This window comes from Ranitomeya imitator, chromosome 1 (genome assembly GCF_032444005.1).
Source record: "Ranitomeya imitator isolate aRanImi1 chromosome 1, aRanImi1.pri, whole genome shotgun sequence".
Classification (NCBI taxonomy): domain Eukaryota; kingdom Metazoa; phylum Chordata; class Amphibia; order Anura; family Dendrobatidae; genus Ranitomeya; species Ranitomeya imitator.
Window position 1 is genome coordinate 967,119,705 of NC_091282.1, and position 21,352 is coordinate 967,141,056.

General features: G+C 41.6%; 1 protein-coding gene across 11 annotated transcripts in view; it reads left to right on the top strand.

Moving 5' to 3' along the window:
• Nucleotides 1-21,352, top strand: part of CAMK2D (calcium/calmodulin dependent protein kinase II delta) — a 286,176-nt gene that overhangs the window by 201,492 nt on the left and 63,332 nt on the right. For 6 of the 11 annotated variants that reach the window (XM_069743769.1, XM_069743771.1, XM_069743777.1 and 3 more), the window contains exon 13: nt 19,610-19,647. In XM_069743769.1, the coding sequence (XP_069599870.1) occupies nt 19,610-19,647 (38 nt within the window). The remainder of the gene's footprint in view (nt 1-19,609; nt 19,648-21,352) is intronic. The other 5 variants (XM_069743770.1, XM_069743778.1, XM_069743774.1 and 2 more) reach the window with 1 other exon arrangement.

A 21,352-nucleotide genomic window follows, 5' to 3' on the forward strand; every position in this document is an offset into this window, starting at 1 on the left:
AATCCCGAATGTGTGGCAGCTGTTTTCTGCCCCAAAATATGCAGCCGCAGGGACACGAATATATTATTTGAGCACGCCAAAATACTCTGATAACACTTTATCCTAGCACGTTTGCTCATCACTAATGATCATCAGTAAGTTGTTTCCTTTAATGCCAATATTAACAAACACTTAGGATTAGAAAATGACACTGGAGACAATTAATATCCTATCTCTAAATCTCCCCATATACAATAGACTGCTTTCATCATTCAGCCAATCGTTTGACCAACAGCCATCTTGGCCATGTCTCCCATATACGGGAGTTCTCATTCGGCTGAGTGTTCTTTCGTTCTCTGAGAAACCCACGACTGAAACATCGACTGTTGGCTCATATCTGGTAGAACAATGCGAAATCGAACAAGAATGATTGAACCCGTCAATATTACCAGGTTCAGCCAACATTCACCTAATGTGTTTTGGGAGCCTTATTAAGAAAAGTTACAAAATAAAAAAAAAAAGGTCTGCAAAAAAAATCACAATTCATCTTGGTCCATTTGGACTTTTTGATGAGATATTTAAGAGAACTATCACCATTCAAAGGATAGGAGATGCAGAAACTTAATGACCTTTGTGGGTCTGACAGCTGGAACCTCCACTGATCCTGAGATTGGGGCTCTGCAGAGACTCATTTAAATAATGATATTGTCTGGAATGCCCAGCTATCAGTATGTATGTATGTACAGGGTGGGCCATGTATATGGATACACCTAAATAAAATGGGAATGGTTGGTGGCACATTAGTATATGGGAGGGGAAAAACGTTTCAAGATGGGTGGTGACCGTGGCAGCCGTTTTGAAGTCGGCCATTTTAAATCCATCTTTATTTTTTCCAATGGGAAGAGGGTCATGTGACACATCAAACGTGTTGAGAATTTCACAAGAAAATCAATGGTGTGCTTGGTTTTAATGTAACTTTATTCTTTCATTAGTTATTTACAAGTTTCTCTTTGTTTACAGCCATTAACATCTCGCAGAGGTTAACACGTGAGGAGCAGATAGAAATTGTGTTGATGTCTGGTGAACGCAGTACGCGGGTTATTGCAGCAGATTTCTATGCAAGACATCCTACACAAGAAAACTGTCACCATTCCCATGTTATTTAGGTGTATCCATATAAATGGCCCACCCAAAAAGTTTGCCTCATCACTGAACATAATGTTCTGTGTAAATTAAGGGTCCTGTTCCAATTTTTGTTTTGCCCATTCTGCAAATTGAGCGCGCCAGATTCTAGATAAAAAGATCACATATGCAGAATATTGCAGAAATGAATACATGAGCTTATATATTGCTTATATAGTGCTAGTGCTTAGGCAAATCCCAGGTGAAGACGTCATTAAGTATGGAATGGACTAGAAAGTAAAATAGCTAGCCATAGTTTGTAATTACTATAAACGGGATGTTATGTGTCTACTAGATGGTGGCCGGATTCTAACGCATCGGGTATTCTAGAATATGTATGTAGTTTATTTTTGAAGATTTCAGAATAACGCAATGAATACACATGATTCAGTGCGACCAATTAGCGAAGCGTGGTTCAAATGCCGCGTTAATTCACGTCCGGACTGCGCTTGTCGCTGACTGTTCGCGGCTGGCCGAATAATTACTGAAGCCAGGGCCAGCTGCAGGTTTTTGAGGGCCCCGGGTGAAAGAGTCTCACAGCGCATGTAGCATATAACACAGGCCACGTAGTATATAACACAGGCCACGTAGTATATAGCACAGGCACATAGTATGTAGCACAGCTACGTAATATATAACACAGCCACGTAGTATATAGCACAGCTACGTAGTATATAGCCACCACGTAGCATATAGTAGCCACGTAGTATATAGCAGAGCCACGTAGTATATAGCACAGTCCACACAGTATATAGCACAGCCACGTAGTATGTAGCACAGCCACGTAGTATATTGCACAGCCACGTAGTATATTGCACAGCCCACGCAGTATATAGCAATGTGGGCACCATATCCCTGTTAAAAAAAGAACTAAAATAATAAATAGTTATATACTCACCTTCTGTTGGCCCCCCGATCCAGCCGAGGCCATTAGCGATGCTCCGTTCCCAGTAATGCCTTGCGGCAATAACCCATGATCATGTAGCAGTCTCGCGAGACCGCTACGTCATCTCCAGTCATTGTCGCAATGCATTCTTGGGACCGGAGGGTTGGGAGGAGCAGGAAAGGCTAGCGCGGAAGGTGAGAATATAATGATTTTTTAATTTTATTATTAATTTTTGTAACATATGTTTTTTTGATTGATGCTGCATAGGCAGCATCAATAGTAAAAAGTTGGTCACACTTATAGGGTTAATAGCAGCATTAACGGAGTGTGTTACACCGCGTTATGCCGCAGTGTAACGCAGTCTGTTTAACGGACTGCTAAAACTCTCTGTGGGCACTGACTGGAGGGGAGAAGGGGGGGGGGGCAATTCGCGGCCGGACTGTGCCTGTCGCTGATTGGTCACGGCCCCCTGGGCGCGACCAATCAGCGACGCAGGATTTCCATTACAGACAAACAGACAGATGGAAGTACCCCTTAGACAGATAGATAGATAGATAGATAGATAGATAGATAGATAGATAGAGATAAATGGAAGAAAAATATTTAGACGTGAGAGTCCTCAGTGGTTGATACCTTTTAATTTCTAACTGAAAAGATGGTAACAAATTGCAAGCTTTCAAGACTACTCAGGTCTCTTCATCAGGTATAGAATAATGCAAAATCTGAAGAATCACATATTTATGCCCAGCACAGAGAGAAAGAAGGCAATAGATAAGACAAGTGACGTGAAGCAAAATTATGTGAGAGGGATAGGCATAGATATTGCAACAGTTCATAGATAAGGAAGTCTTAATGTTTTATAGTCCTCTGAATGGGTTTGGTTGTCTTTTTACATCAAATAAGGAATTTGCTCTTCAGACCTTCTGGGGTCATCACAACAGAGAACCAGACCCATTCAGAGGACCATAAAACATTAAGACTTCCTAATCTATGAACTGTTCCAATATCTATGTCTATCCCTCTCGCATAAAGATAATTCTGCTTCACGTCACTTGTCTTATCTATTGCCTTCTTTCTCTCTGTGCTGTGTTGTGTATAAATATCTGATTCTTCAGATATTGTATTAGTCTTTGCCTGATGAAGAGACCTGAGTAGTCTCGAAAGCTTGCAATTTGTTACAATCTTTTCAGTTAGCCATTAAAAGGTATCAACCACTGAGAACTCTCACTTCTATATATTTTTCTATCTACTGGCTAACATGGTACAAAGATATATATCTTTCCTATAACCGGAAGAGACACTGAGGGGGACTGCAGGGACCTCGAAGCGTGTTTCACTGCTCTGGGCTTCATCAGGGGCTGCTCGTCAGCTGCATCCTTTACTATTCCATCAGATTGATTGTTCACCCTGACGGAATATTGATGAGCTGAAGCTGACGAATGGCCGGCCGTTCATTCGCAGCAGCCTGCACATAACATAAAAAATCACATCACTCTCTGGGAACAACGGTGCCAACATAGCTGAAATAGCATTGCTGCAGGAGATAAGTATACTATTTTTATTTTAATGGACTCCTGAATTGATTAAGTTGGAGTTGTCCAGTAGTGGTCAACTCTTTTAATGATTTTGCGTAACCATTTTCTGTCTAACCATACTGTAAAAATTTGCTATCTGCATTTTACTTACTTCACAATCCTATAAATGTATGGTACCTTGGCAAATGTATTTATGAAGATGATTCATGGGAAAAATAGAATATGAAGCCTTTCATTGCTATCCAAAGCCATTTTATGTGCCTTGAAGCTTGCCAAACACAAGACTATAATGAATAGGTAAAAGGTACATTAACCGGTAACACAAACAAGTGTGAAATCTTTATAATGGGGCAATTTGTGGTGGCATTCGCTTATTAAACCAAAGATGTTGATATTTCAGTGCAATGTGATAATACATATTGCTCAAAACGCCATGTCTATCTACACCCAGAGAAATGTACCTGTATTGTCCTATATGTGTTGAGACTAGATTTACTAATGGGTGAAACATTTTTTGCTTACTTGCCTTTTGAATTATACTTTTCTACACTTCTTGACTGTAAGAGCAATTTTACCAAAAAATTTACTGTATTTTCTGGCGTATAAGACTACTTTTTAACCCTTGAAAATTGTCTCAAAAGTCGGGTATCGTCTTATACGCCAGGTGTCGTCTTATAGGGCAGGTGCAGACTAATCTGCGGTCGCCGCATATTGTGGGGGGAGCGACCCCAATGACAAGGTGAGGGGGAACCTCACCGGGAAGGTGTAAGTGAGGCAGAGAAGGAGATAATGCGATACAAGAGCGAGCCAGATTAGTGGAAGATGAGTGTTTTTCTAGGCACAGCATCGCTCTCTCTCTTATTTGCATAACCCTGGCATCCCAGACGCTGACAGTTTGCTTCACTTACACCTTCCTGGTGAGGCGCTCCCTCACCTCGTCATCGGGACCACTCCCCCCCACTATATACTTCGACTGCAGATTGCTCCGCACCCACCCTATAAGACGACACCCGGCATATAAGACAACCCCCGACTTTTGAGAAGATTTTATATTTTAACTGGAAAAGTTGGGGGTCGTCTTATACGCCGGAAAATACGGATATCAAATTTTGGCACTTCTGGTTAACAATGATATAGCCAATTTTAGATAGCATCTTAATATTAAGCATCTTAATGCTTACCTTACTTTATGGTAATATATTCTAGTATATCATTTTTACTTAAGATGTTTTCTAACTTTTTGTCTTAAAGGGGATCCATTTTCAGAAAACGCATGCCCCTAGTGACTTTGTTGTCTTTAATAACAAAAAAACTGTGCTTTACGCTCCCTAAGTCTCCTTTTTGCCCCCCAATGTCTGTTATTGTCTACACACTGACAATATGACAATCAGTGTGCTCTCAATGGCTCTCAATGGCTTTTCCTGAGTAGACGGTAGGAGCCACTAAGCTCACCCATAAATGTGATGTCTGTGCTGCAGGCAATAACAAACACTGGGAGCACCAAGTGGAGTCTAGTGCTGGATCTAACCATGGTAAATAAAGCACAGTCTCTGTAGTTTAAAAAAAAAAAAAACTGCACCTGAGGTCAGTGGTTTTCTGATAATGGAAAACCCCTCTAAGCTTTATGCCGCGCTCCTGCTTGTGATTGAGAGCTTTCTGTCAGCTCTTACAAGCAGAAGGCAGGGCAGAGCAGTGTGATCCTTCATCACGTAGAGTACAACATTCAATAAACTGCAGTTAGTTAGGGAAGATGTATAACAAAAGACCATAGTTGCATTTATCTGAGCTCTATAACTACCTGCCCTTCCAGCAGAGCAAATGCAGTATTCTGAGACTCCAACCCTCTCTACCAGAGGCAAGATAAAATATCTAGGATGAAAGGCTGTACAGAAGACTGCTTTTAGAGCACCAAATCAGAAAAGTAGTCAAGATGGTCTCAGATTTGGCACATTAAGTAAAATAGGTATACACAGGGCTTACACAAGAACCACCAAATTATTCCATAGTAACAGACTATTCTCTGCTATAGAGACCAAAAATTACAAAAATACCTTAATGCTAATGTGATGTATTAGTAGTATGGTCTTGTATGTCGCAACGGAAGTCATAGATTAAGGCAATGCGGTTGCATTCCCGGTACCTATCTATAAACTATATACTAGTCTTATTTTCAGACTGAGTTGATAGAAGCCAGAATCTATACTTTTCTGACATATATCAGGCTAGCCACAGACATGTTAAAGTGCTACAGAAATTAGGCATTTATTTAACAAATTCCCTATATTAATAGGAGACATGCGTTTAGGAAGTTACGTTCTGTTAGGTGTTTACTACTAGAACTGGAAGTAGAAAATGAAGTGACTGACTGCAAAATGATGAACAGGTTGGAGCCATATTGAGTAGAAAATTACAGGATATTCTACCAGTGCAATAAATGGTAAAGAACCTTCTGCGTGACATCTTTTACACCCTTTAGAAAATCTATCTCTTAAGAAGTTTCATCCAATTCCATGCAACTGTTACAGCTTTTACTAATTCGTTAGAGTGTAAAGCCGCATCTCATTCCAGCAATCTAATATATTTATGCATTTTCATAGATACAATGCATTTCAGTTATAGTTAAAGTTCACATTGGAAATATTTAATGGGTAATTTCTGAGTCTCACAGTAATAAAGTTTCTAATTTGTAAACCTTTCGTGAACTATACACTGATCATTCTAGATGCTGAAAGTGGTAAAACAAAAATAATTAAATGATGTTGCAATAACTATTATGCTGGTGTACCTTGTGAGTCAATTTACTTGGTATTTAAATTTTTAAAATATTTAGTTTGTTAAAATATCTCTTGTCCATTGAATTCCAAAACTGATTTCTTTACCTTAATGACCCTTTAAATATTTCAAAGGAGCAGATGTCCTCAACGAGGTTCCTCCATTATTATTAAACCCTTGTCACAGACAGTTTTCTCTTAAGCACACGCCATTAAACTCCTTATTAATAGAGCATACATTATATTTTGTATTAATTTTCAGGGTTTTTTGGCTAATTTCAGACAATAATGAGGGTGTTTTTTAAGTGAGACTAGACTCCCCATTAAATGTGATCCATTTGTTTGCATTGCATGACATTTACATTAGCTGCTCATACAACTGTGGTTATAATTGTGTTTTTTTTACTTTTCCTTTTTCTAATTTTCCTTTTTATGTGGATTGTGTTTCATGTGAGGTAAGATTAAAAAAATGGATTCCTCTCACCTCTATTCATTTAATCTAGGCTTGCTAGAAAAGAATGATTCTACTCATCTGTCCTCGATAACTGCTTAGCTATTCTCATCTGTAATACTAATATCTATCTTTTATTACGCCTTTAATGGTTCAAACGCCTGTCAACTTTTCTATTCGGTTTCTGTAACCTGATTAATAATGCACGCAAAAAATGGAAAGGAATTTTAAAAAAGCTGTTAGAGGGGCACAGTGATATTGCCACAAATCTAATATTCTAGTTTATGGAGACCGCTGTTATGGAAAGAATTTACAATAGATACACCTTCAACAATAAAGCAGCAAATGATGACATCGGCTTAGGCTCGTCTACATTCAATTTTAAAACCTAGAGAGAATGCTTTTCTCCTTTTTTTAGTATTTATACAGTTCAGGTATTTGAGAAAAACAGATCCAAGTAATTGCTTAATATTTAAAGCTCTGTTCACATTGGCGTCATCAGCAGTGCCGTATCTGTATCATGATGGACACCATAGCGATGTATACAGTGGTACTACTCCAATCAAACATAATCGAATTTACAATCGAAACCTATAACACAGCCTTCGTAAACAGGGATTATCAGTCACAATAAGCATCCCTGTATAAATATTGGGAGCTTTCTTTCACTTTATTAGTGATGAAGCGTCAGATTTGAAAGGTCCTTGTAAGGTTGAGGAATGTACAGTGGGTTAAATAAGTATTTGATCCCTTGCTGATTTTGTAAGTTTGCAAACTGACAAAGACATGAACAGTCTATAATTTTAAGAATAGGTTAATTTTAACATTGAGAGATAGTATCAAAAATAAAATTAAAAAAAATCACATTGTATAAATTATATACATTTATTTGCATTTTGCAGTGAGAAATAAGTATTTGATCCCTCTGGCAAACAAGACTTAATACTTGGTGGCCAAACCTTTGTTGGCAAGCACAGCAGTCAGATGTTTTTTGTAGTTGATGATGAGGTTTGCGCACATGTCAGGAGGAATTTTGGTCTACTCCTCTTTGCAAATCATCTCTAAATCCATTAAGATTTTGAGGCTGTCGTTTGGCAATTGGGAGCTTCAACTTCCTCCATAAGTTTTCTATGGGATTAAGGTCTGGAGGCTGGCTAAGCCACGCCATGACCTTAATGTGCCTCTTTTTGAGCCACTCCTTTGTTGCCTTGGCTGTACATTTTGGGTGATTGTCTTGCTGGAAGACCCAGCCACGACCCATTTTTAATGTCCTGGCGGAGGGAAGGAGGTTGTCACTCAGGATTTTACGATACATGGCTCCATCCATTTTCCCAATGATGCGGTGAAGTAGTCCTGTGCCCTTAGCAGAGAAACACCCCCAAAACATAATGGTTCCACCTCCATGCTTGACAGTGAGGATGGTGTTCTTTTGGGTCATAGGCAGCATTTCTCTTCCTCCAAACACTGCGAGTTGAATTAAAGCTGAAGACCTCAATTTTTGTCTCATCTGACCACACCACCTTCTCCCAATCACTCACAAAATCGTCCAGGTGTCCAATGGCAAAATTCAGATAGGCCTGCACATGTGCCTTCTTGAGTAGGGGGACCGTGCAGGCACTGCAGGATTTTAAACCTTTACGGTGCAATGTGTTACTAATAGTTTTCTTGGTGACTGTGGTCCCAGCTGCCTTGAGATCATTAACAATTTCCACCATGTAGTTTTTAGGCTGATTGCGCACCTTCCTCATGATCAAGGATACCCCACAAGGTGAGATTTTGCATGGTGCCCCAGATCGATGTCGATTGACAGTCATTTTGTATTTCTTCAGTTTTCTTACTACAGCACCAACAGTTGTCTCCTTCTCACCCAGTGTCTTCCTTATCTTTTTGTAGCCCATTCCAGCTTTGTGCAGATCTATGATCTTGTCTCTGACATCCTTATAAAGCTCTTTGGTCTTGCCCATGTTGTAGAGGTTAGAGTCTGACTGATTAATTGAATCTGTGGACACGAGTAATGCAGGTAACGAGTCTAACTGGTCTGTAGGAGTCAGAAATCTTAATGGTTGGTAGGGGATCAAATACTTTTGTCACTGCAAAATGCAAATACATTTATATAATTCCTACAATGTGATTTTTTGGGTTTTATTTTAAATATTCTATCTCTCAATGTTAAAATGAACCTACCCTTAAAGGGAACCTGTCACCCCGTTTTTTGAGATTGAGATATAAATACTGTTAAATAGGGCCTGCGCTGTGCGTTACTATGGTGTATGTAGTGTACCCTGATTCCCCATGTATGCCGAGAAATACATTACCAAAGTCGGCGTTTTCGCCTGTCAATCAGGCTGGTCTGGTCAGGTGGGCGTGTTCACAGCGTTCTTTTCTTCCCCAGGTTTCCGTTGGTGGCGTAGTGGTGTGCGCATGTCCAAGGTCCGGATTCCCTGTGCCCACGTGAAGACACAGCGCGCGATCTGCGCTGTCATTCCTTTCATCGGTGCGGGCGGCCATCTTCCTGGGGCCGCGCGTGCGCAGATGTAGTGCTCTGCTGCACGGGGCTTCAGGAAAATGGCCGCGGGATGCCGCGCGTGCGCAGAAGAGATCGCGGCGGCCATTTTCCCAAAGCCGAGATGCAAACTCGGCTTTGGGAAAATGGCCGCCGCGATCTCTTCTGCGCACGCGCGGCATCCCGCGGCCATTTTCCTGAAGCCCCGTGCAGCAGAGCACTCGATCTGCGCACGCGCGGCCCCAGGAAGATGGCAGCCCCCACCGATGACAGGGGCAATAGCGCAGAACGCGCGCTTTTGCTTCACGTGCGCGCAGGGGATTCGGAACTCTGGACATGCGCACACCACTACGCCACCAACGGAAAGCTGGGGAAGAAAAGAGCGATGTCACCACGCCCACCCGACCTGACCAGCCTGATTGACAGGCGAAAACGCCGACTTTGGTAATGTATTTCTCGGCATACATGGGGAATCAGGGTACACTACATACACTATAGTAACGCACAGCGCAGGCCCTATTTAACAGTATTTATATCTCAATCTCAAAAAACGGGGTGACAGGTTCCCTTTAAAATTATAGACTGTTTGTGTCTTTGTCAGTGGGCAAACTTACAAAATCAGCAAGGGATCAAATTCTTATTTCCCCCACTGTAATTCAAACTGCACACTATTTAAAGTGGTTCTCCATTACTACAGCGGGTGAAATAAGTATTGAATATGTCACCAATTTTCTAAGTACATACATTTCTAAAGGTGCTATTCACATGAAATTCTCACCAGATATCAGTAGCAACCCATCCAATCCACACAGGCAAAGATATTAAACCATATATGTCCATAAATTAAGTTATGAGAAATTACACAGAAAAAGTATTGAACATGCTTGCTGAAATGTAATTAATACTTTGTACATAAGCCTTTGTTGGTGATGACCGCTTCAAGACGCCTCCTGCATGGAGAAACTAGTCACATGCATTGCTCAGGTGTGATTTGACCCATTCTTCCACACGAACGCTCTTCAAATACTGAAGGTCCCATGGGCTCATTATATGAACTCTGAACTTTAGTTCCTTCCATACATTTTCTATTGGGTTCCGGTCAGGTGATTGCCTGGACCATACTAGCAGCTTTATTTTCTTTCTTTGAAACCAGTTGAGAGTTTCCTTGGCTGTATGTTTGGGATAATTGTCTTGCTGAAATGTCCACCCTCGTTTCATCTTCATCATTCTGGTAGATTTTCATCAAGAATGTTTCAGTACATTTGTCTATTCATTCTTCCTTCAATGCAATGAAGCTTGCCAGTGCCGTATGTTGAAAAACAGCCCAACACATATTGTCCCCTCCAGACTTCATTGTTGCTATGGTAATTGTGGGGTGATTTGCAGTGCCCTTTGGCCTCCAAACGGGGTATGTATTAGGTATTATTATATCCAAAATGTTCAATTTTGGCCTCATCTGATCAGACTGTATTCTCCCAGTATTTCACAGGTCTGTCAAAATTTTGTTGAGTAAGCTTTAAACGCGCTTGAACATGCTTTTTGTTCTGCAATGCAGTCTTTCATGGTGAGCATGCATACAGGCCATGGAGGTTGACTGCATTACTTACTGTTTTCTTTGAAACAGTGGTACTTACTGTTTCCAGGTCTTTATGTCAGTGTTCCTTAGCTCTCAGACATCTATTCTAATTATTCTTTTCACTCCTCTATTTGAAGTCATGTTCTTGCCACTTCTGGATTATGGCCCCAACATTGCTCACTGGAACCTTCAGTATAGGAGTTTAGAAATTCTTCTGTAACCAATGCCATCAGTATCTTTTGCAACAATAAGGTTGCTAACTTCTTGAGACAGCTCACTGGTTTCTTGTGTGGCACCTTGGTGATGAGACATCTTTTTAACCCCTTCCCGACCTTTGACGCCACGTAGGCATCATGAAAGTCGGTGCCAATCCGACGCATGACGCCTATGTGGCGTCATGGAAAGATCGCGTCCCTGCAGATCCGGTGAAAGGGTTAACTCCCATTTCACCCGATCTGCAGGGACAGGGGGAGTGGTAGTTTAGCCCAGGGGGGGGTGGCTTCACCCCCTCGTGGCTACGATCGCTCTGATTGGCTGTTGAAAGTGAAACTGCCAATCAGAGCGATTTGTAATATTTCACCTATTATAACGGGTGAAATATTACAATCCAGCCATGGCCGATGCTGCAATATCATCGGCCATGGCTGGAAACAATAATGTGCCCCCACCCCACCGATCGCCCCCCCAGCCCTCCGATCTGGCCGGTACACTGTTCCGGCTCCGCTCCCCCCCGTGCTCTTATCCGCTCCCCCCGTGCTCCAATCACCCCCACTGCATTCCGATCCACCCCCCCCGTGCTCCGTTCCAGCCCCCCCGTGCTCCGTTCCAGCCCCCCCGTGCTCCGTTCCACGCCCCCCGTGCTCCGTTCCACGCCTGCCGCGCTCCGATTCCCCCCCGTGCTCCGATTCCCCCCCCCGTGTTCCCCCCCCCACCCCATCATACTTACCGATTCTGCCGGGGTCCCGTCCGTCTTCTCCCTGGGCGCCGCCATCTTCCAAAATGGCGGGCGCATGCGCAGTGTGGCCGCCGAATCTGCCGGCCGGCAGATTCGTTCCAAAGTGCATTTTGATCACTGAGATAGATTATATCTCAGTGATCAAAATAAAAAAAAATAATAAATGACCCCCCCCCCCCTTTGTCACCCCCATAGGTAGGGACAATAAAAAAATAAAGAAATTTTTTTTTTCCACTAATGTTAGAATAGGGGTAGGGCTAGGGTTAGGGGTAGGGTTAGGTTTAGGGGTAGGGCTAGGGTTAGGGGTAGGGTTAGGGGTAGGGTTAGGGTTTCGGTATGTGCACACGTATTCTGGTCCTCTGCGGATTTGATAAATCCGCAGTGCTAAACCGCTGCGGATTTATGGCGGATTTACCGCGTTTTTTTCTGCGCATTTCACTGCGGTTTTACAATTGCGATTTTCTATTTGAGCAGTTGTAAAACCGCTGCGGAATCCGCACAAAGAAGTGACATGCTGCGGAATGTAAACCGCTGCGTTTCCGTGCAGTTTTTCCGCAGCATGTGTACAGCGATTTTTGTTTCCCATAGGTCTACATTGAACTGTAAACTCATGGGAAACTGCTGCGGATCTGCAGCGTTTTCCGCAGTGTGCACATACCTTTAGAATTAGGCTATGTGCACACGGTGCGGATTTGGCTGCGGATTGGCCGCTGCGGATTCGCAGCAGTATTCCATCAGGTTTACAGTACCATGTAAACATATGAAAAACCAAATCCGCTGTGCCCATGGTGCAGAAAATACCGCGCGGAAACGCTGCGTTGTATTTTCCGCAGCATGTCAATTCTTTGTGCGGATTCCGCAGCGTTTTACACCTGTTCCTCAATAGGAATCCGCAGGTGAAATCCGCACAAAAAACACTGGAAATCCGCGGAAAATCCGCAGGTAAAACGCAGTGCCTTTTACCCGCGGATTTTTCAAAAATGGTGCGGAAATATCTCACACGAATCCGCAACGTGGGCACATAGCCTTAGGGTTAGGGTTGGAATTAGGGTTGTGGTTAGGGTTATGGCTACAGTTGGGATTAGGGTTAGGGGTGTGTTGGGGTTAGTGTTGGAGGTAGAATTGAGGGGTTACCACTGTTTAGGCACATCAGGGGTCTCCAAACACAACATGGCACCACCATTGATTCCAGCCAATCTCGTATTCAAAAAGTCAAATGGTGCTCCCTCACTTCCGAGCCCTGACGTGTGCCCAAACAGTGGTTTACCCCCACATATGGGGTATCAGTGTACTCAGGATAAACTGCGCAACAATTACTGGGGTCCAATTTCTCCTGTTACCCTTGTGAATCTAAAAAAATGCTTGCTAAAACATAATTTTTGAGGAAAGAAAAATGATTTTTTATTTTCACGGCTCTGCGTTGTAAACGTCTGTGAAGCACTTGGGGGTTCAAAGTGCTCACCACATATCTAGATAAGTTCCTTGGGGGGTCTAGTTTCTAAAATGTGGTCACTTGTGGGGGGTTTCTACTGTTTAGGCACATCAGGGGCTCTGCAAACGCAACGTGACGCCCGCAGAGCATTCCATCAAAGTCTGCATTTCAAAACGTCACTACTTCACTTCCGAGCCCCAACGTGTGCCCAAACAGTGGTTTACCCCCACATATGGGGTATCACCGTACTCCGGAGAACCTGGACAACAAATATTGGGGTCAAATTTCTCCTGTTACCCTTGGGAAAATTAAAAAATTCTGGGCTAAATAATTATTTTTGAGGAAAGAAAACGTATTTATTATTTTCACGGCTCTGCATTATAAACTTCTATGAAGCACTTGGGAGTTCAAAGTGCTCACCACACATCTAGATAAGTTCCTTTCGGGGTCTAGTTTCCAAAATGGGGTCACTTGTGGGGGGTTTCTACTGTTAAGCCACATCAGGGGCTCTGCAAACGCAACGTGCCGCCCACAGAGCATTCCATCAAAGTCTGCATTTCAAAACGTCACTACTTCAATTCCGAGCCCCGGCATGTGCCCAAACAGTGATTTACCCCCACATATGGGGTATCAGCGTACTCAGGAGAAACTGGACAACAACTTTTGGGGTCAAATTTCTCCTGTTACCCTTGAGAAAATAAAAAATTGCAGGCTAAAAGATCATTTTTGAGAAAATAATTTTTTTTTTTATTTTCATGGCTCTGCGTTATAAACTTCTGTGAAGCACTTGGGGGTTCAAAGTCCTCACCACACATCTAGATTAGTTCCTTTGGGGGTCTAGTTTCCAAAATGGGGTCATTTCTGGGGGATCTCCAATGTTTAGGCACACAGGGGCTCTCCAAATGTGACATGGTGTCCGCTAATGATTGGAGCTAATTTTCCATTTAAAAAGCCAAATGGCGTGCCATCCCTTCCGAGCCCTGCCGTGCGCCCAAACAGTGGTTTACCCCCACATATGGGGTATCAGCGTACTCAGGACAAACTGGACAACAATATTTGGGGTCCAATTTCTCCTATTATCCTTGGCAAAATGGGAAATTCCAGGCTAAAAAATCATTTTTGAGGAAAGAAAAATTATTTTTTATTTTCATGGCTCTGCGTTATAAACTTCTGTGAAGCACCTGGGGGTTTAAAGTGCTCAATATGCATCTAGATAAGTTCCTTGGGGGGTCTAGTTTCCAAAATGGGGTCACTTGTGGGGGAGCTCCAATGTTTAGGCACACAGGGGCTCTCCAAACGCGACATGGTGTCCGCTAACAATTGGAGCTAATTTTCCATTCAAAAAGTCAAATGGCGCGCCTTCCCTTCCGAGCCCTGCCGAGTGCCCAAACAGTGGTTTACCCCCACATATGAGGTATCTGCGTACTCAGGAGAAATTGCCCAACACATTTTAGGATCCATTTTATCCTGTTGCCCATGTGAAAATGAAAAAATTGAGGCTAAAAGAATTTTTTTGTGAAAAAAAAGTACTTTTTCATTTTTACGGATCAATTTGTGGAGCACCTGGGGGTTCAAAGTGCTCACTATGCATCTAGATAAGTTCCTTGGGGCGTCTAGTTTCCAAAATGGGGTCACTTGTGGGGGAGCTCCAATTTTTAGGCACACGGTTGCTCTCCAAACGTGACATGGTGTCCGCTAAAGAGTGGAGCCAATTTTTGATTCAAAAAGTCAAATGGCGCTCCTTCCCTTCCAAGCCCTGCCGTGCGCCCAAACAGTGGTTTACCCCCACATATGAGGTATCAGCGTACTCAGGACAAATTGGACAACAACTTTCGTGGTTCAGTTTCTCCTTTTACCATTGGGAAAATAAAAAAATTGTTGCTAAAAGATAATTTTTGTGACTAAAAAGTTAAATGTTCATTTTTTCCTTCCATGTTGCTTCTGCTGCTGTGAAGCACCTGAAGGGTTAATAAACTTCTTGAATGTGGTTTTGAGTACCTTGAGGGGTGCAGTTTTTAGAATGGTGTCACTTTTGGGTATTTTCAGCCATATAGACCCCTCAAACTGACTTCAAATGTGAGGTGGTCCCTAAAAAAAAATGGTTTTGTAAATTTCGTTGTAAAAATGACAAATCGCTGGTCAAATTTTAACCCTTATAACTTCCTAACAAAAAAAAATTTTGTTTCCAAAATTTTGCTGATGTAAAGTAAACATGTGGGAAATGTTATTTATTAACTATTTTGTGTCACTTATCTCTCTGGTTTAACAGAATAAAAATTCAAAATGTGAAAATTGCGAAATTTTCAAAATTTTCGCCAAATTTCCGTTTTTATCACAAATTAACGCAGAATTTATTGACCTAAATTTACCACTAACATGAAGCCCAATATGTCACGAAAAAACAATCTCAGAACCGCTATGATCCGTTGAAGCATTCCTGAGTTATTACCTCATAAAGGGACACTGGTCAGAATTGCAAAAAGCGGCAAGGTCTTTAAGGTCAAAATAGGCTGGGTCATGAAGGGGTTAAAGGCCATCAGTTGAATCAGCTGATATTATTTTTCAATCAGTGGCAGGATTGCTTTCTAGTTACTTATAGATTTCAGCTAGTGTCATGACTTTCTATGGCTTTTTGCATCTCCCTTTCTTCGTGTGTTCAATACGTTTTCTCTTTGTAATTTCTCATTATTACACAAAACTTAATTTATGGACATATATGGTTTGATTTGTTTGCCTGTGTGGATTAAATGGGTTATTATCGGCATCTGTTGAGCATTTAATATCATTAGCAACTTTAGGCTACGTTCCTACAATCCAGATTAGCAGCACTTTGGATGCAGTTTATTTTTGCTGCTTCCTAAATGCTGCGTTCTATTGAAAACAGGTAAATCCACATATGTTCACTGAACCGTACGGAATTACCATAAGCAATACATTCTATTGATGTTATTTCTGTTGTGGAGACTAGCGTTTCCGCTAATGAAATTGACATGCTGCCGTCTTGAAAGATGTGCCACATGTCCGCTTTCCTGGGTGATCTGCAGCTGCACATTTAGGGTATGTGCACACGTTCAGGATTTCTTGCAGAAATTTCCTGACAAAAACCGGATATTTCTACCAGAAATCCGCATGCGTTTTTTTCGCGTTTTTTGTGCAGATTTTTTGCGTTTTTTTTCCGGAGCTTTCCCAATGCATTAAATAGTGGGAAAAATGCAAAAAATCTGCAAAATTAATGATCATACTGCTTTTTTTTACCGCGATGCGTTTTTTTGTGGAAAAAAACGCATCATGTGCACAAAAATTGCGGAATGCATTCTAAATGATAGGATGCGAATGTATGGGTTTTTATCGCGCTTTTATAGCGAAAAATCCTGAACGTGTGCACATAGCCTTACGCATAGTAGACATGGGATTTCCAGAAAACCCATCCACTATGCTTTAACATATGGCCTCTGCGGTTTTGACACTGCCTAAATACGCAGTGTCAAAACCGCAGCAATTCCTAAAGGTGGGAACGTACCCTGAGAAATATATTTATTTAGAAAATTGGTCCCAGTTTGGTCTTATTATGGGGAAAAAAACAACAAAAAACAAAAGACCACCGTTTGTGAAAGAAATATAGTAGCGGGAAACTAATATTAAATTGTAATTCAGGCCGTTATCTAAAGAAATAAACAACTGTAAAGTCAGAGGCAGTGAAAATCCTGGCTAATGTGTTTGTACCAATGCAAGTTGAGTCTTCCAACAATTTCGTTATACTATCTCCAATATAAGTCCAAGTATTTTCCGTTTATGTGTGTTTTCACTATATACAATGTTAGGAAACGCTCTTATCTACTGATTTCCATTTTTAGTAGCCAGGTATTAATAAAAATGCTCCATTACACTAGAGATATAGTAAGGTAGTGCCTGGGCGACTGAAGGAAGCAAATACACGGAGCAAAGTCCCTGTGCTACCCAATGCCCGCCAGTGCAAGACCATGCTACGTTTCCAGCAGCTGGCCAGGCGGTATATAAATATTACTCAGGGGTAATGGATGGAGTAAATGCTTCTCCGTCTCTTCTCAACTTCTTCATCCTAATAAATCATTAATAGGGCACAGATTTATCCTTGACAGCATGAGCTTGATTCCTCTTTGAAACTGGGGTTCTCTATATTCTGTGACTGCTGCACCTGCTTCCCATTGCTACGCCCGCCAGCTTTCCAGTGCACCGCTAAATGAATCTACTCTTGTTCTCTCTGGAGTTTTTATTCTGATTAAATACATTTCTGGAAGATTTGTTTCTGCACTGTTGTGAAGTGTTGCTGAATTATTCATCCTTTCTCTGCTGAGTCAAAGAATATATTGCATAAATGGCCGTATTTATCAAATGCCATGTGTCCATGTGACTGAACTGTGATATTTAGTATACAATAGTACAGCGCAGCAACGTACTAAAGGCTCAAATCAACTTACGTGGCACCCCGGCCAGCATACAAACGATATCACATATATACTGGTGTTGGTTCATCAATATGTTGCCGCTTGAAAGCGGTCATGAGATAATCCCTTATTAATCTTCAGTTAGGTCTGCCATGCTTTTCAAACATATGAGACACATTTCTAAGCCACTTAAAAGGGGTTATCCACCTCTGAGGACATTTTTTAAATGCATGCATTTGGGGCTAAATATCATTTAGTTTTTACAGGCTTTTCTCCATGCGTATACAGTGGCTTGTGAAAGTATTCACCCCCACCACCCCTTGGCATTTTGTCATGTTTTGCTGCCTCACAAACTGGAGTTTCACTTTTTTTTTGTGGGGGGGGGGGGGGGGGGGAGGTTTGCATCAGTTCATGTAAAGAACAGGCCTAGAACTGTGAACATTTAGTTTGCTTTTTATTGTGAAGCAAACAACAAATAGGACAAAATTGAAAACTTCAGTGTGCAAAACAAGTTACTTCCCTAAAGTCAGTACTTTGTAGAGCCTCGTTTTGCTGCAATTACATCTGCAAGTCACTTTGGATAAGTCTCCATGAGCTTTCCACATCTTCCTACTGGGAATTTTGTCCATTCCTCAAGGCAAAACTGCTCCAGCTCCTTCAAGTTAGATGGTTTCCTCTGGTGAACAGCAATCGTCAAGTCTGAGATTCTCAAGTGGATTAAGGTCTGGACTTTGACTTTATTTATGTTCACTTCACTAACTTAGACTATTTAGTTCTGGTGCATCACACACTATTCGAATTGCAAAATGATTTAAATGCCAGTTGTAATGTAACAAAAATAAAGAGCCAAGGGGGTGAATACTTTCAAAAACCACTGTAGCTATGATGTGGAGATAAGAATTAGAACCTCTCCCATTGGACCTTCAGAATCAGCCAAGTGATGGATTCTCAGCAAACCTATTCTGCAGCCAGCAAAAGACCGTGCAACACAGGCTATAGAAGGCAAACGATGGAACATTTTTAATGAACCCACTTCCAAAAAATATTTTTAGCCAGAAATACATGCATTTAAGTAATAATAAAAAAAAATATGACAAAAGGTGGGCAACCCCTTTAAGACCCCCTTCTCATCCCCCTTCCAGGCTTGAGGTTTGAGAATTGCTTGTTACACAGGAGTTACCTACAACAGCATATAAGGCTACAGTACATTTAGGGCACTCCCAAACCTACAAAAATGTATGTGAAGGGCTCAATTAAAGACAACTTTTATTTGTAATTGATCAAGAAACATGAAATAGACATGATTAAAAACCTGCAATAAGAGGGCATGGAACACAGATATCAATTCGAATAAGATCAGAATAACATCAGGATTACAAATGTACGATACACGATGTACAAAACGACAAATATTATTCTATGGAGAGTGGCCAAGTGACTTGGTCAAATATAAGAAAATGAATCGAGCCCAAAAGTGTCTGAAACACCAGTACAAATATTGATATTGGTATAATAATATATATATTGGTATTCTTAGAAGGATAAGAAAGAGACCAAAACCCCAACTCGTGTTTTATACATAACCCCTGGAAGAGGCTAATGCGAAACGTGCGTTGGGGTTTTGGTCTATTTCATAATAGACTGATTAATAAAACCTGCTGTGATCTATGGGAGTGCAGGCCATGCGATTGTGTCCCGTGATAGTGCCATTGATAAATGAGTCATTTATGGCATATCTCAAATCTTGTGTTTTCATCTACTGTTTACATTAAATTCGGGTCTTTTTTTTTAAATTGATCATTAGTTTGGTTGTTGGCTTATCTACTCTTCCTATTAACATATTTTTCCAGCTAATCTGTGAATTTAATGATACTTTGTACTGTAGCCCTAACATAAAACTCCCATCTGTTTGCAGCAGCGAGAAGTTTATTGAAGAAGCCTGATGGAGTGAAGGTAAGTTATGCAACAGAAATCTCCGTTCCTAATATTTCCAGGATTCTTTCATCTGTAGCCGCATAAACCCTACTGGTTTTGGAAATGTCACCACTGAGGTGTCCTAATATCCACGTCCTAATGATGTAATGACAGGGCCAATTTACTGTACATCTGTCCGCAATTCTCCATTTTTAGCATATAAAATACTTTATTGCATGTATCGTATCCGACTGTAGATCATTAGGTAACCAGCTTAACCCTGTAAACCTGAGGCCATATTGTATTTTTTCACTTTTATTAACTGGATGTCAATGTGTACATAATACGTATTCGTTTTTACCGATCTTTTGATTTTGGTTGTACTTATTCAGAAGCTATATGGCATAGGTCTAAGCACTTGCTAATGAGCTACTTGTCTATAGAGACTGAAAAGAATGGTTTATGCTTAGCCACAAATGTGTCTCGTATTGTAGGGCTCTTTTATAATTTTCACATTTTCTGCGTTAACACACAAGGGCTATTATATGCTGTGATTGCTGAGGGAAACAGCCATGTGTGGCTTTCTTACAGCTTCTCGGAGCAACCAAAGATCGTAAGAACTTGCTACCATTTCACAATAGGGACCTGCAGATTAGACACCTGGAGAGCTGCCTTACGTTATTGATTTTAACAGACCCGAACTGCTGCAGAACCTCTCTAGAAGGGGAATGGATAGGCCCATTTCTTTAGTTGAGAAATGACTAAGGAAAGGGATTGTTCAAGACTACGATCAGAAGAGTGATGGTCTAACAATCTGCACAAGCTCCCATTCCATTTAATAGTAGCTGAACTGCAGTACCTGAGAATGGCCACTACATAATGTATGGCGCTGTGGTGTTTCGGCTCTGAACACTATGTATGTTTGGCGGCTGCAGAACCTGCTAGCGGCTGATCAGTGGGGGTGCAGTGTGTCGACCTTCATTGGTCTAATATTGGTGATGTCTTCAATAACCTAGTCCTGGTCAACCTCTTTAACACACTTCTCAGCTTATGCATGTGCATACAGTTGCTGCTGAATTTATCTATTTTAGGCTACGTTCACATTTGCGTTGTTGTGTGCTGCGTCGGCGACGCAACGCACAACGCACGGAAAAACGCATGCAAAACGCTGCGTTTTGTGACGCATGCGTTCATTTTTATAGCTCAAAAAAATGCAACAAGCACCGTCCTCTGCGCCCTGACGCTTGCGCCCAAAAAACGCATGCGTCACAAAACGCATGTCCATGCGCCTCCCATGTTAAATATAGGGGCGCATGGCGCATGCGTCGCCGCGGTTGCGCCCGACGCACCGCAAATGTGAACGTAGCCTTAGCCATGGGCTCCAGATATTTTCAGCATATATATACTAGTGACAACAACATTAACACTTACTGATCCCATATGCACCACACAATTGGACCGGCAGACTAGAATTAGCAAGCTACTGTTGTGTCACATTAATGGAACCCTCCTTATAATTCAAGTAATCCTGCTCTTTTTTACCCACCTAAAGTTGTGTTTCTGGGCTCCACCTCAGGGCGCACCAGCAGATCCAGGATTTCCTTCCTATTACCCATGTGATAATTTCATCACTTCTACAATACTAAAGGGAATCCTAAAAGCAGGATCTGTTGCTGGGACTTGAGAACTGAAATTGGGGAACAATGGCCTAAAAGGTATTTTAAGGGCTGTTTTTCAAAATGCA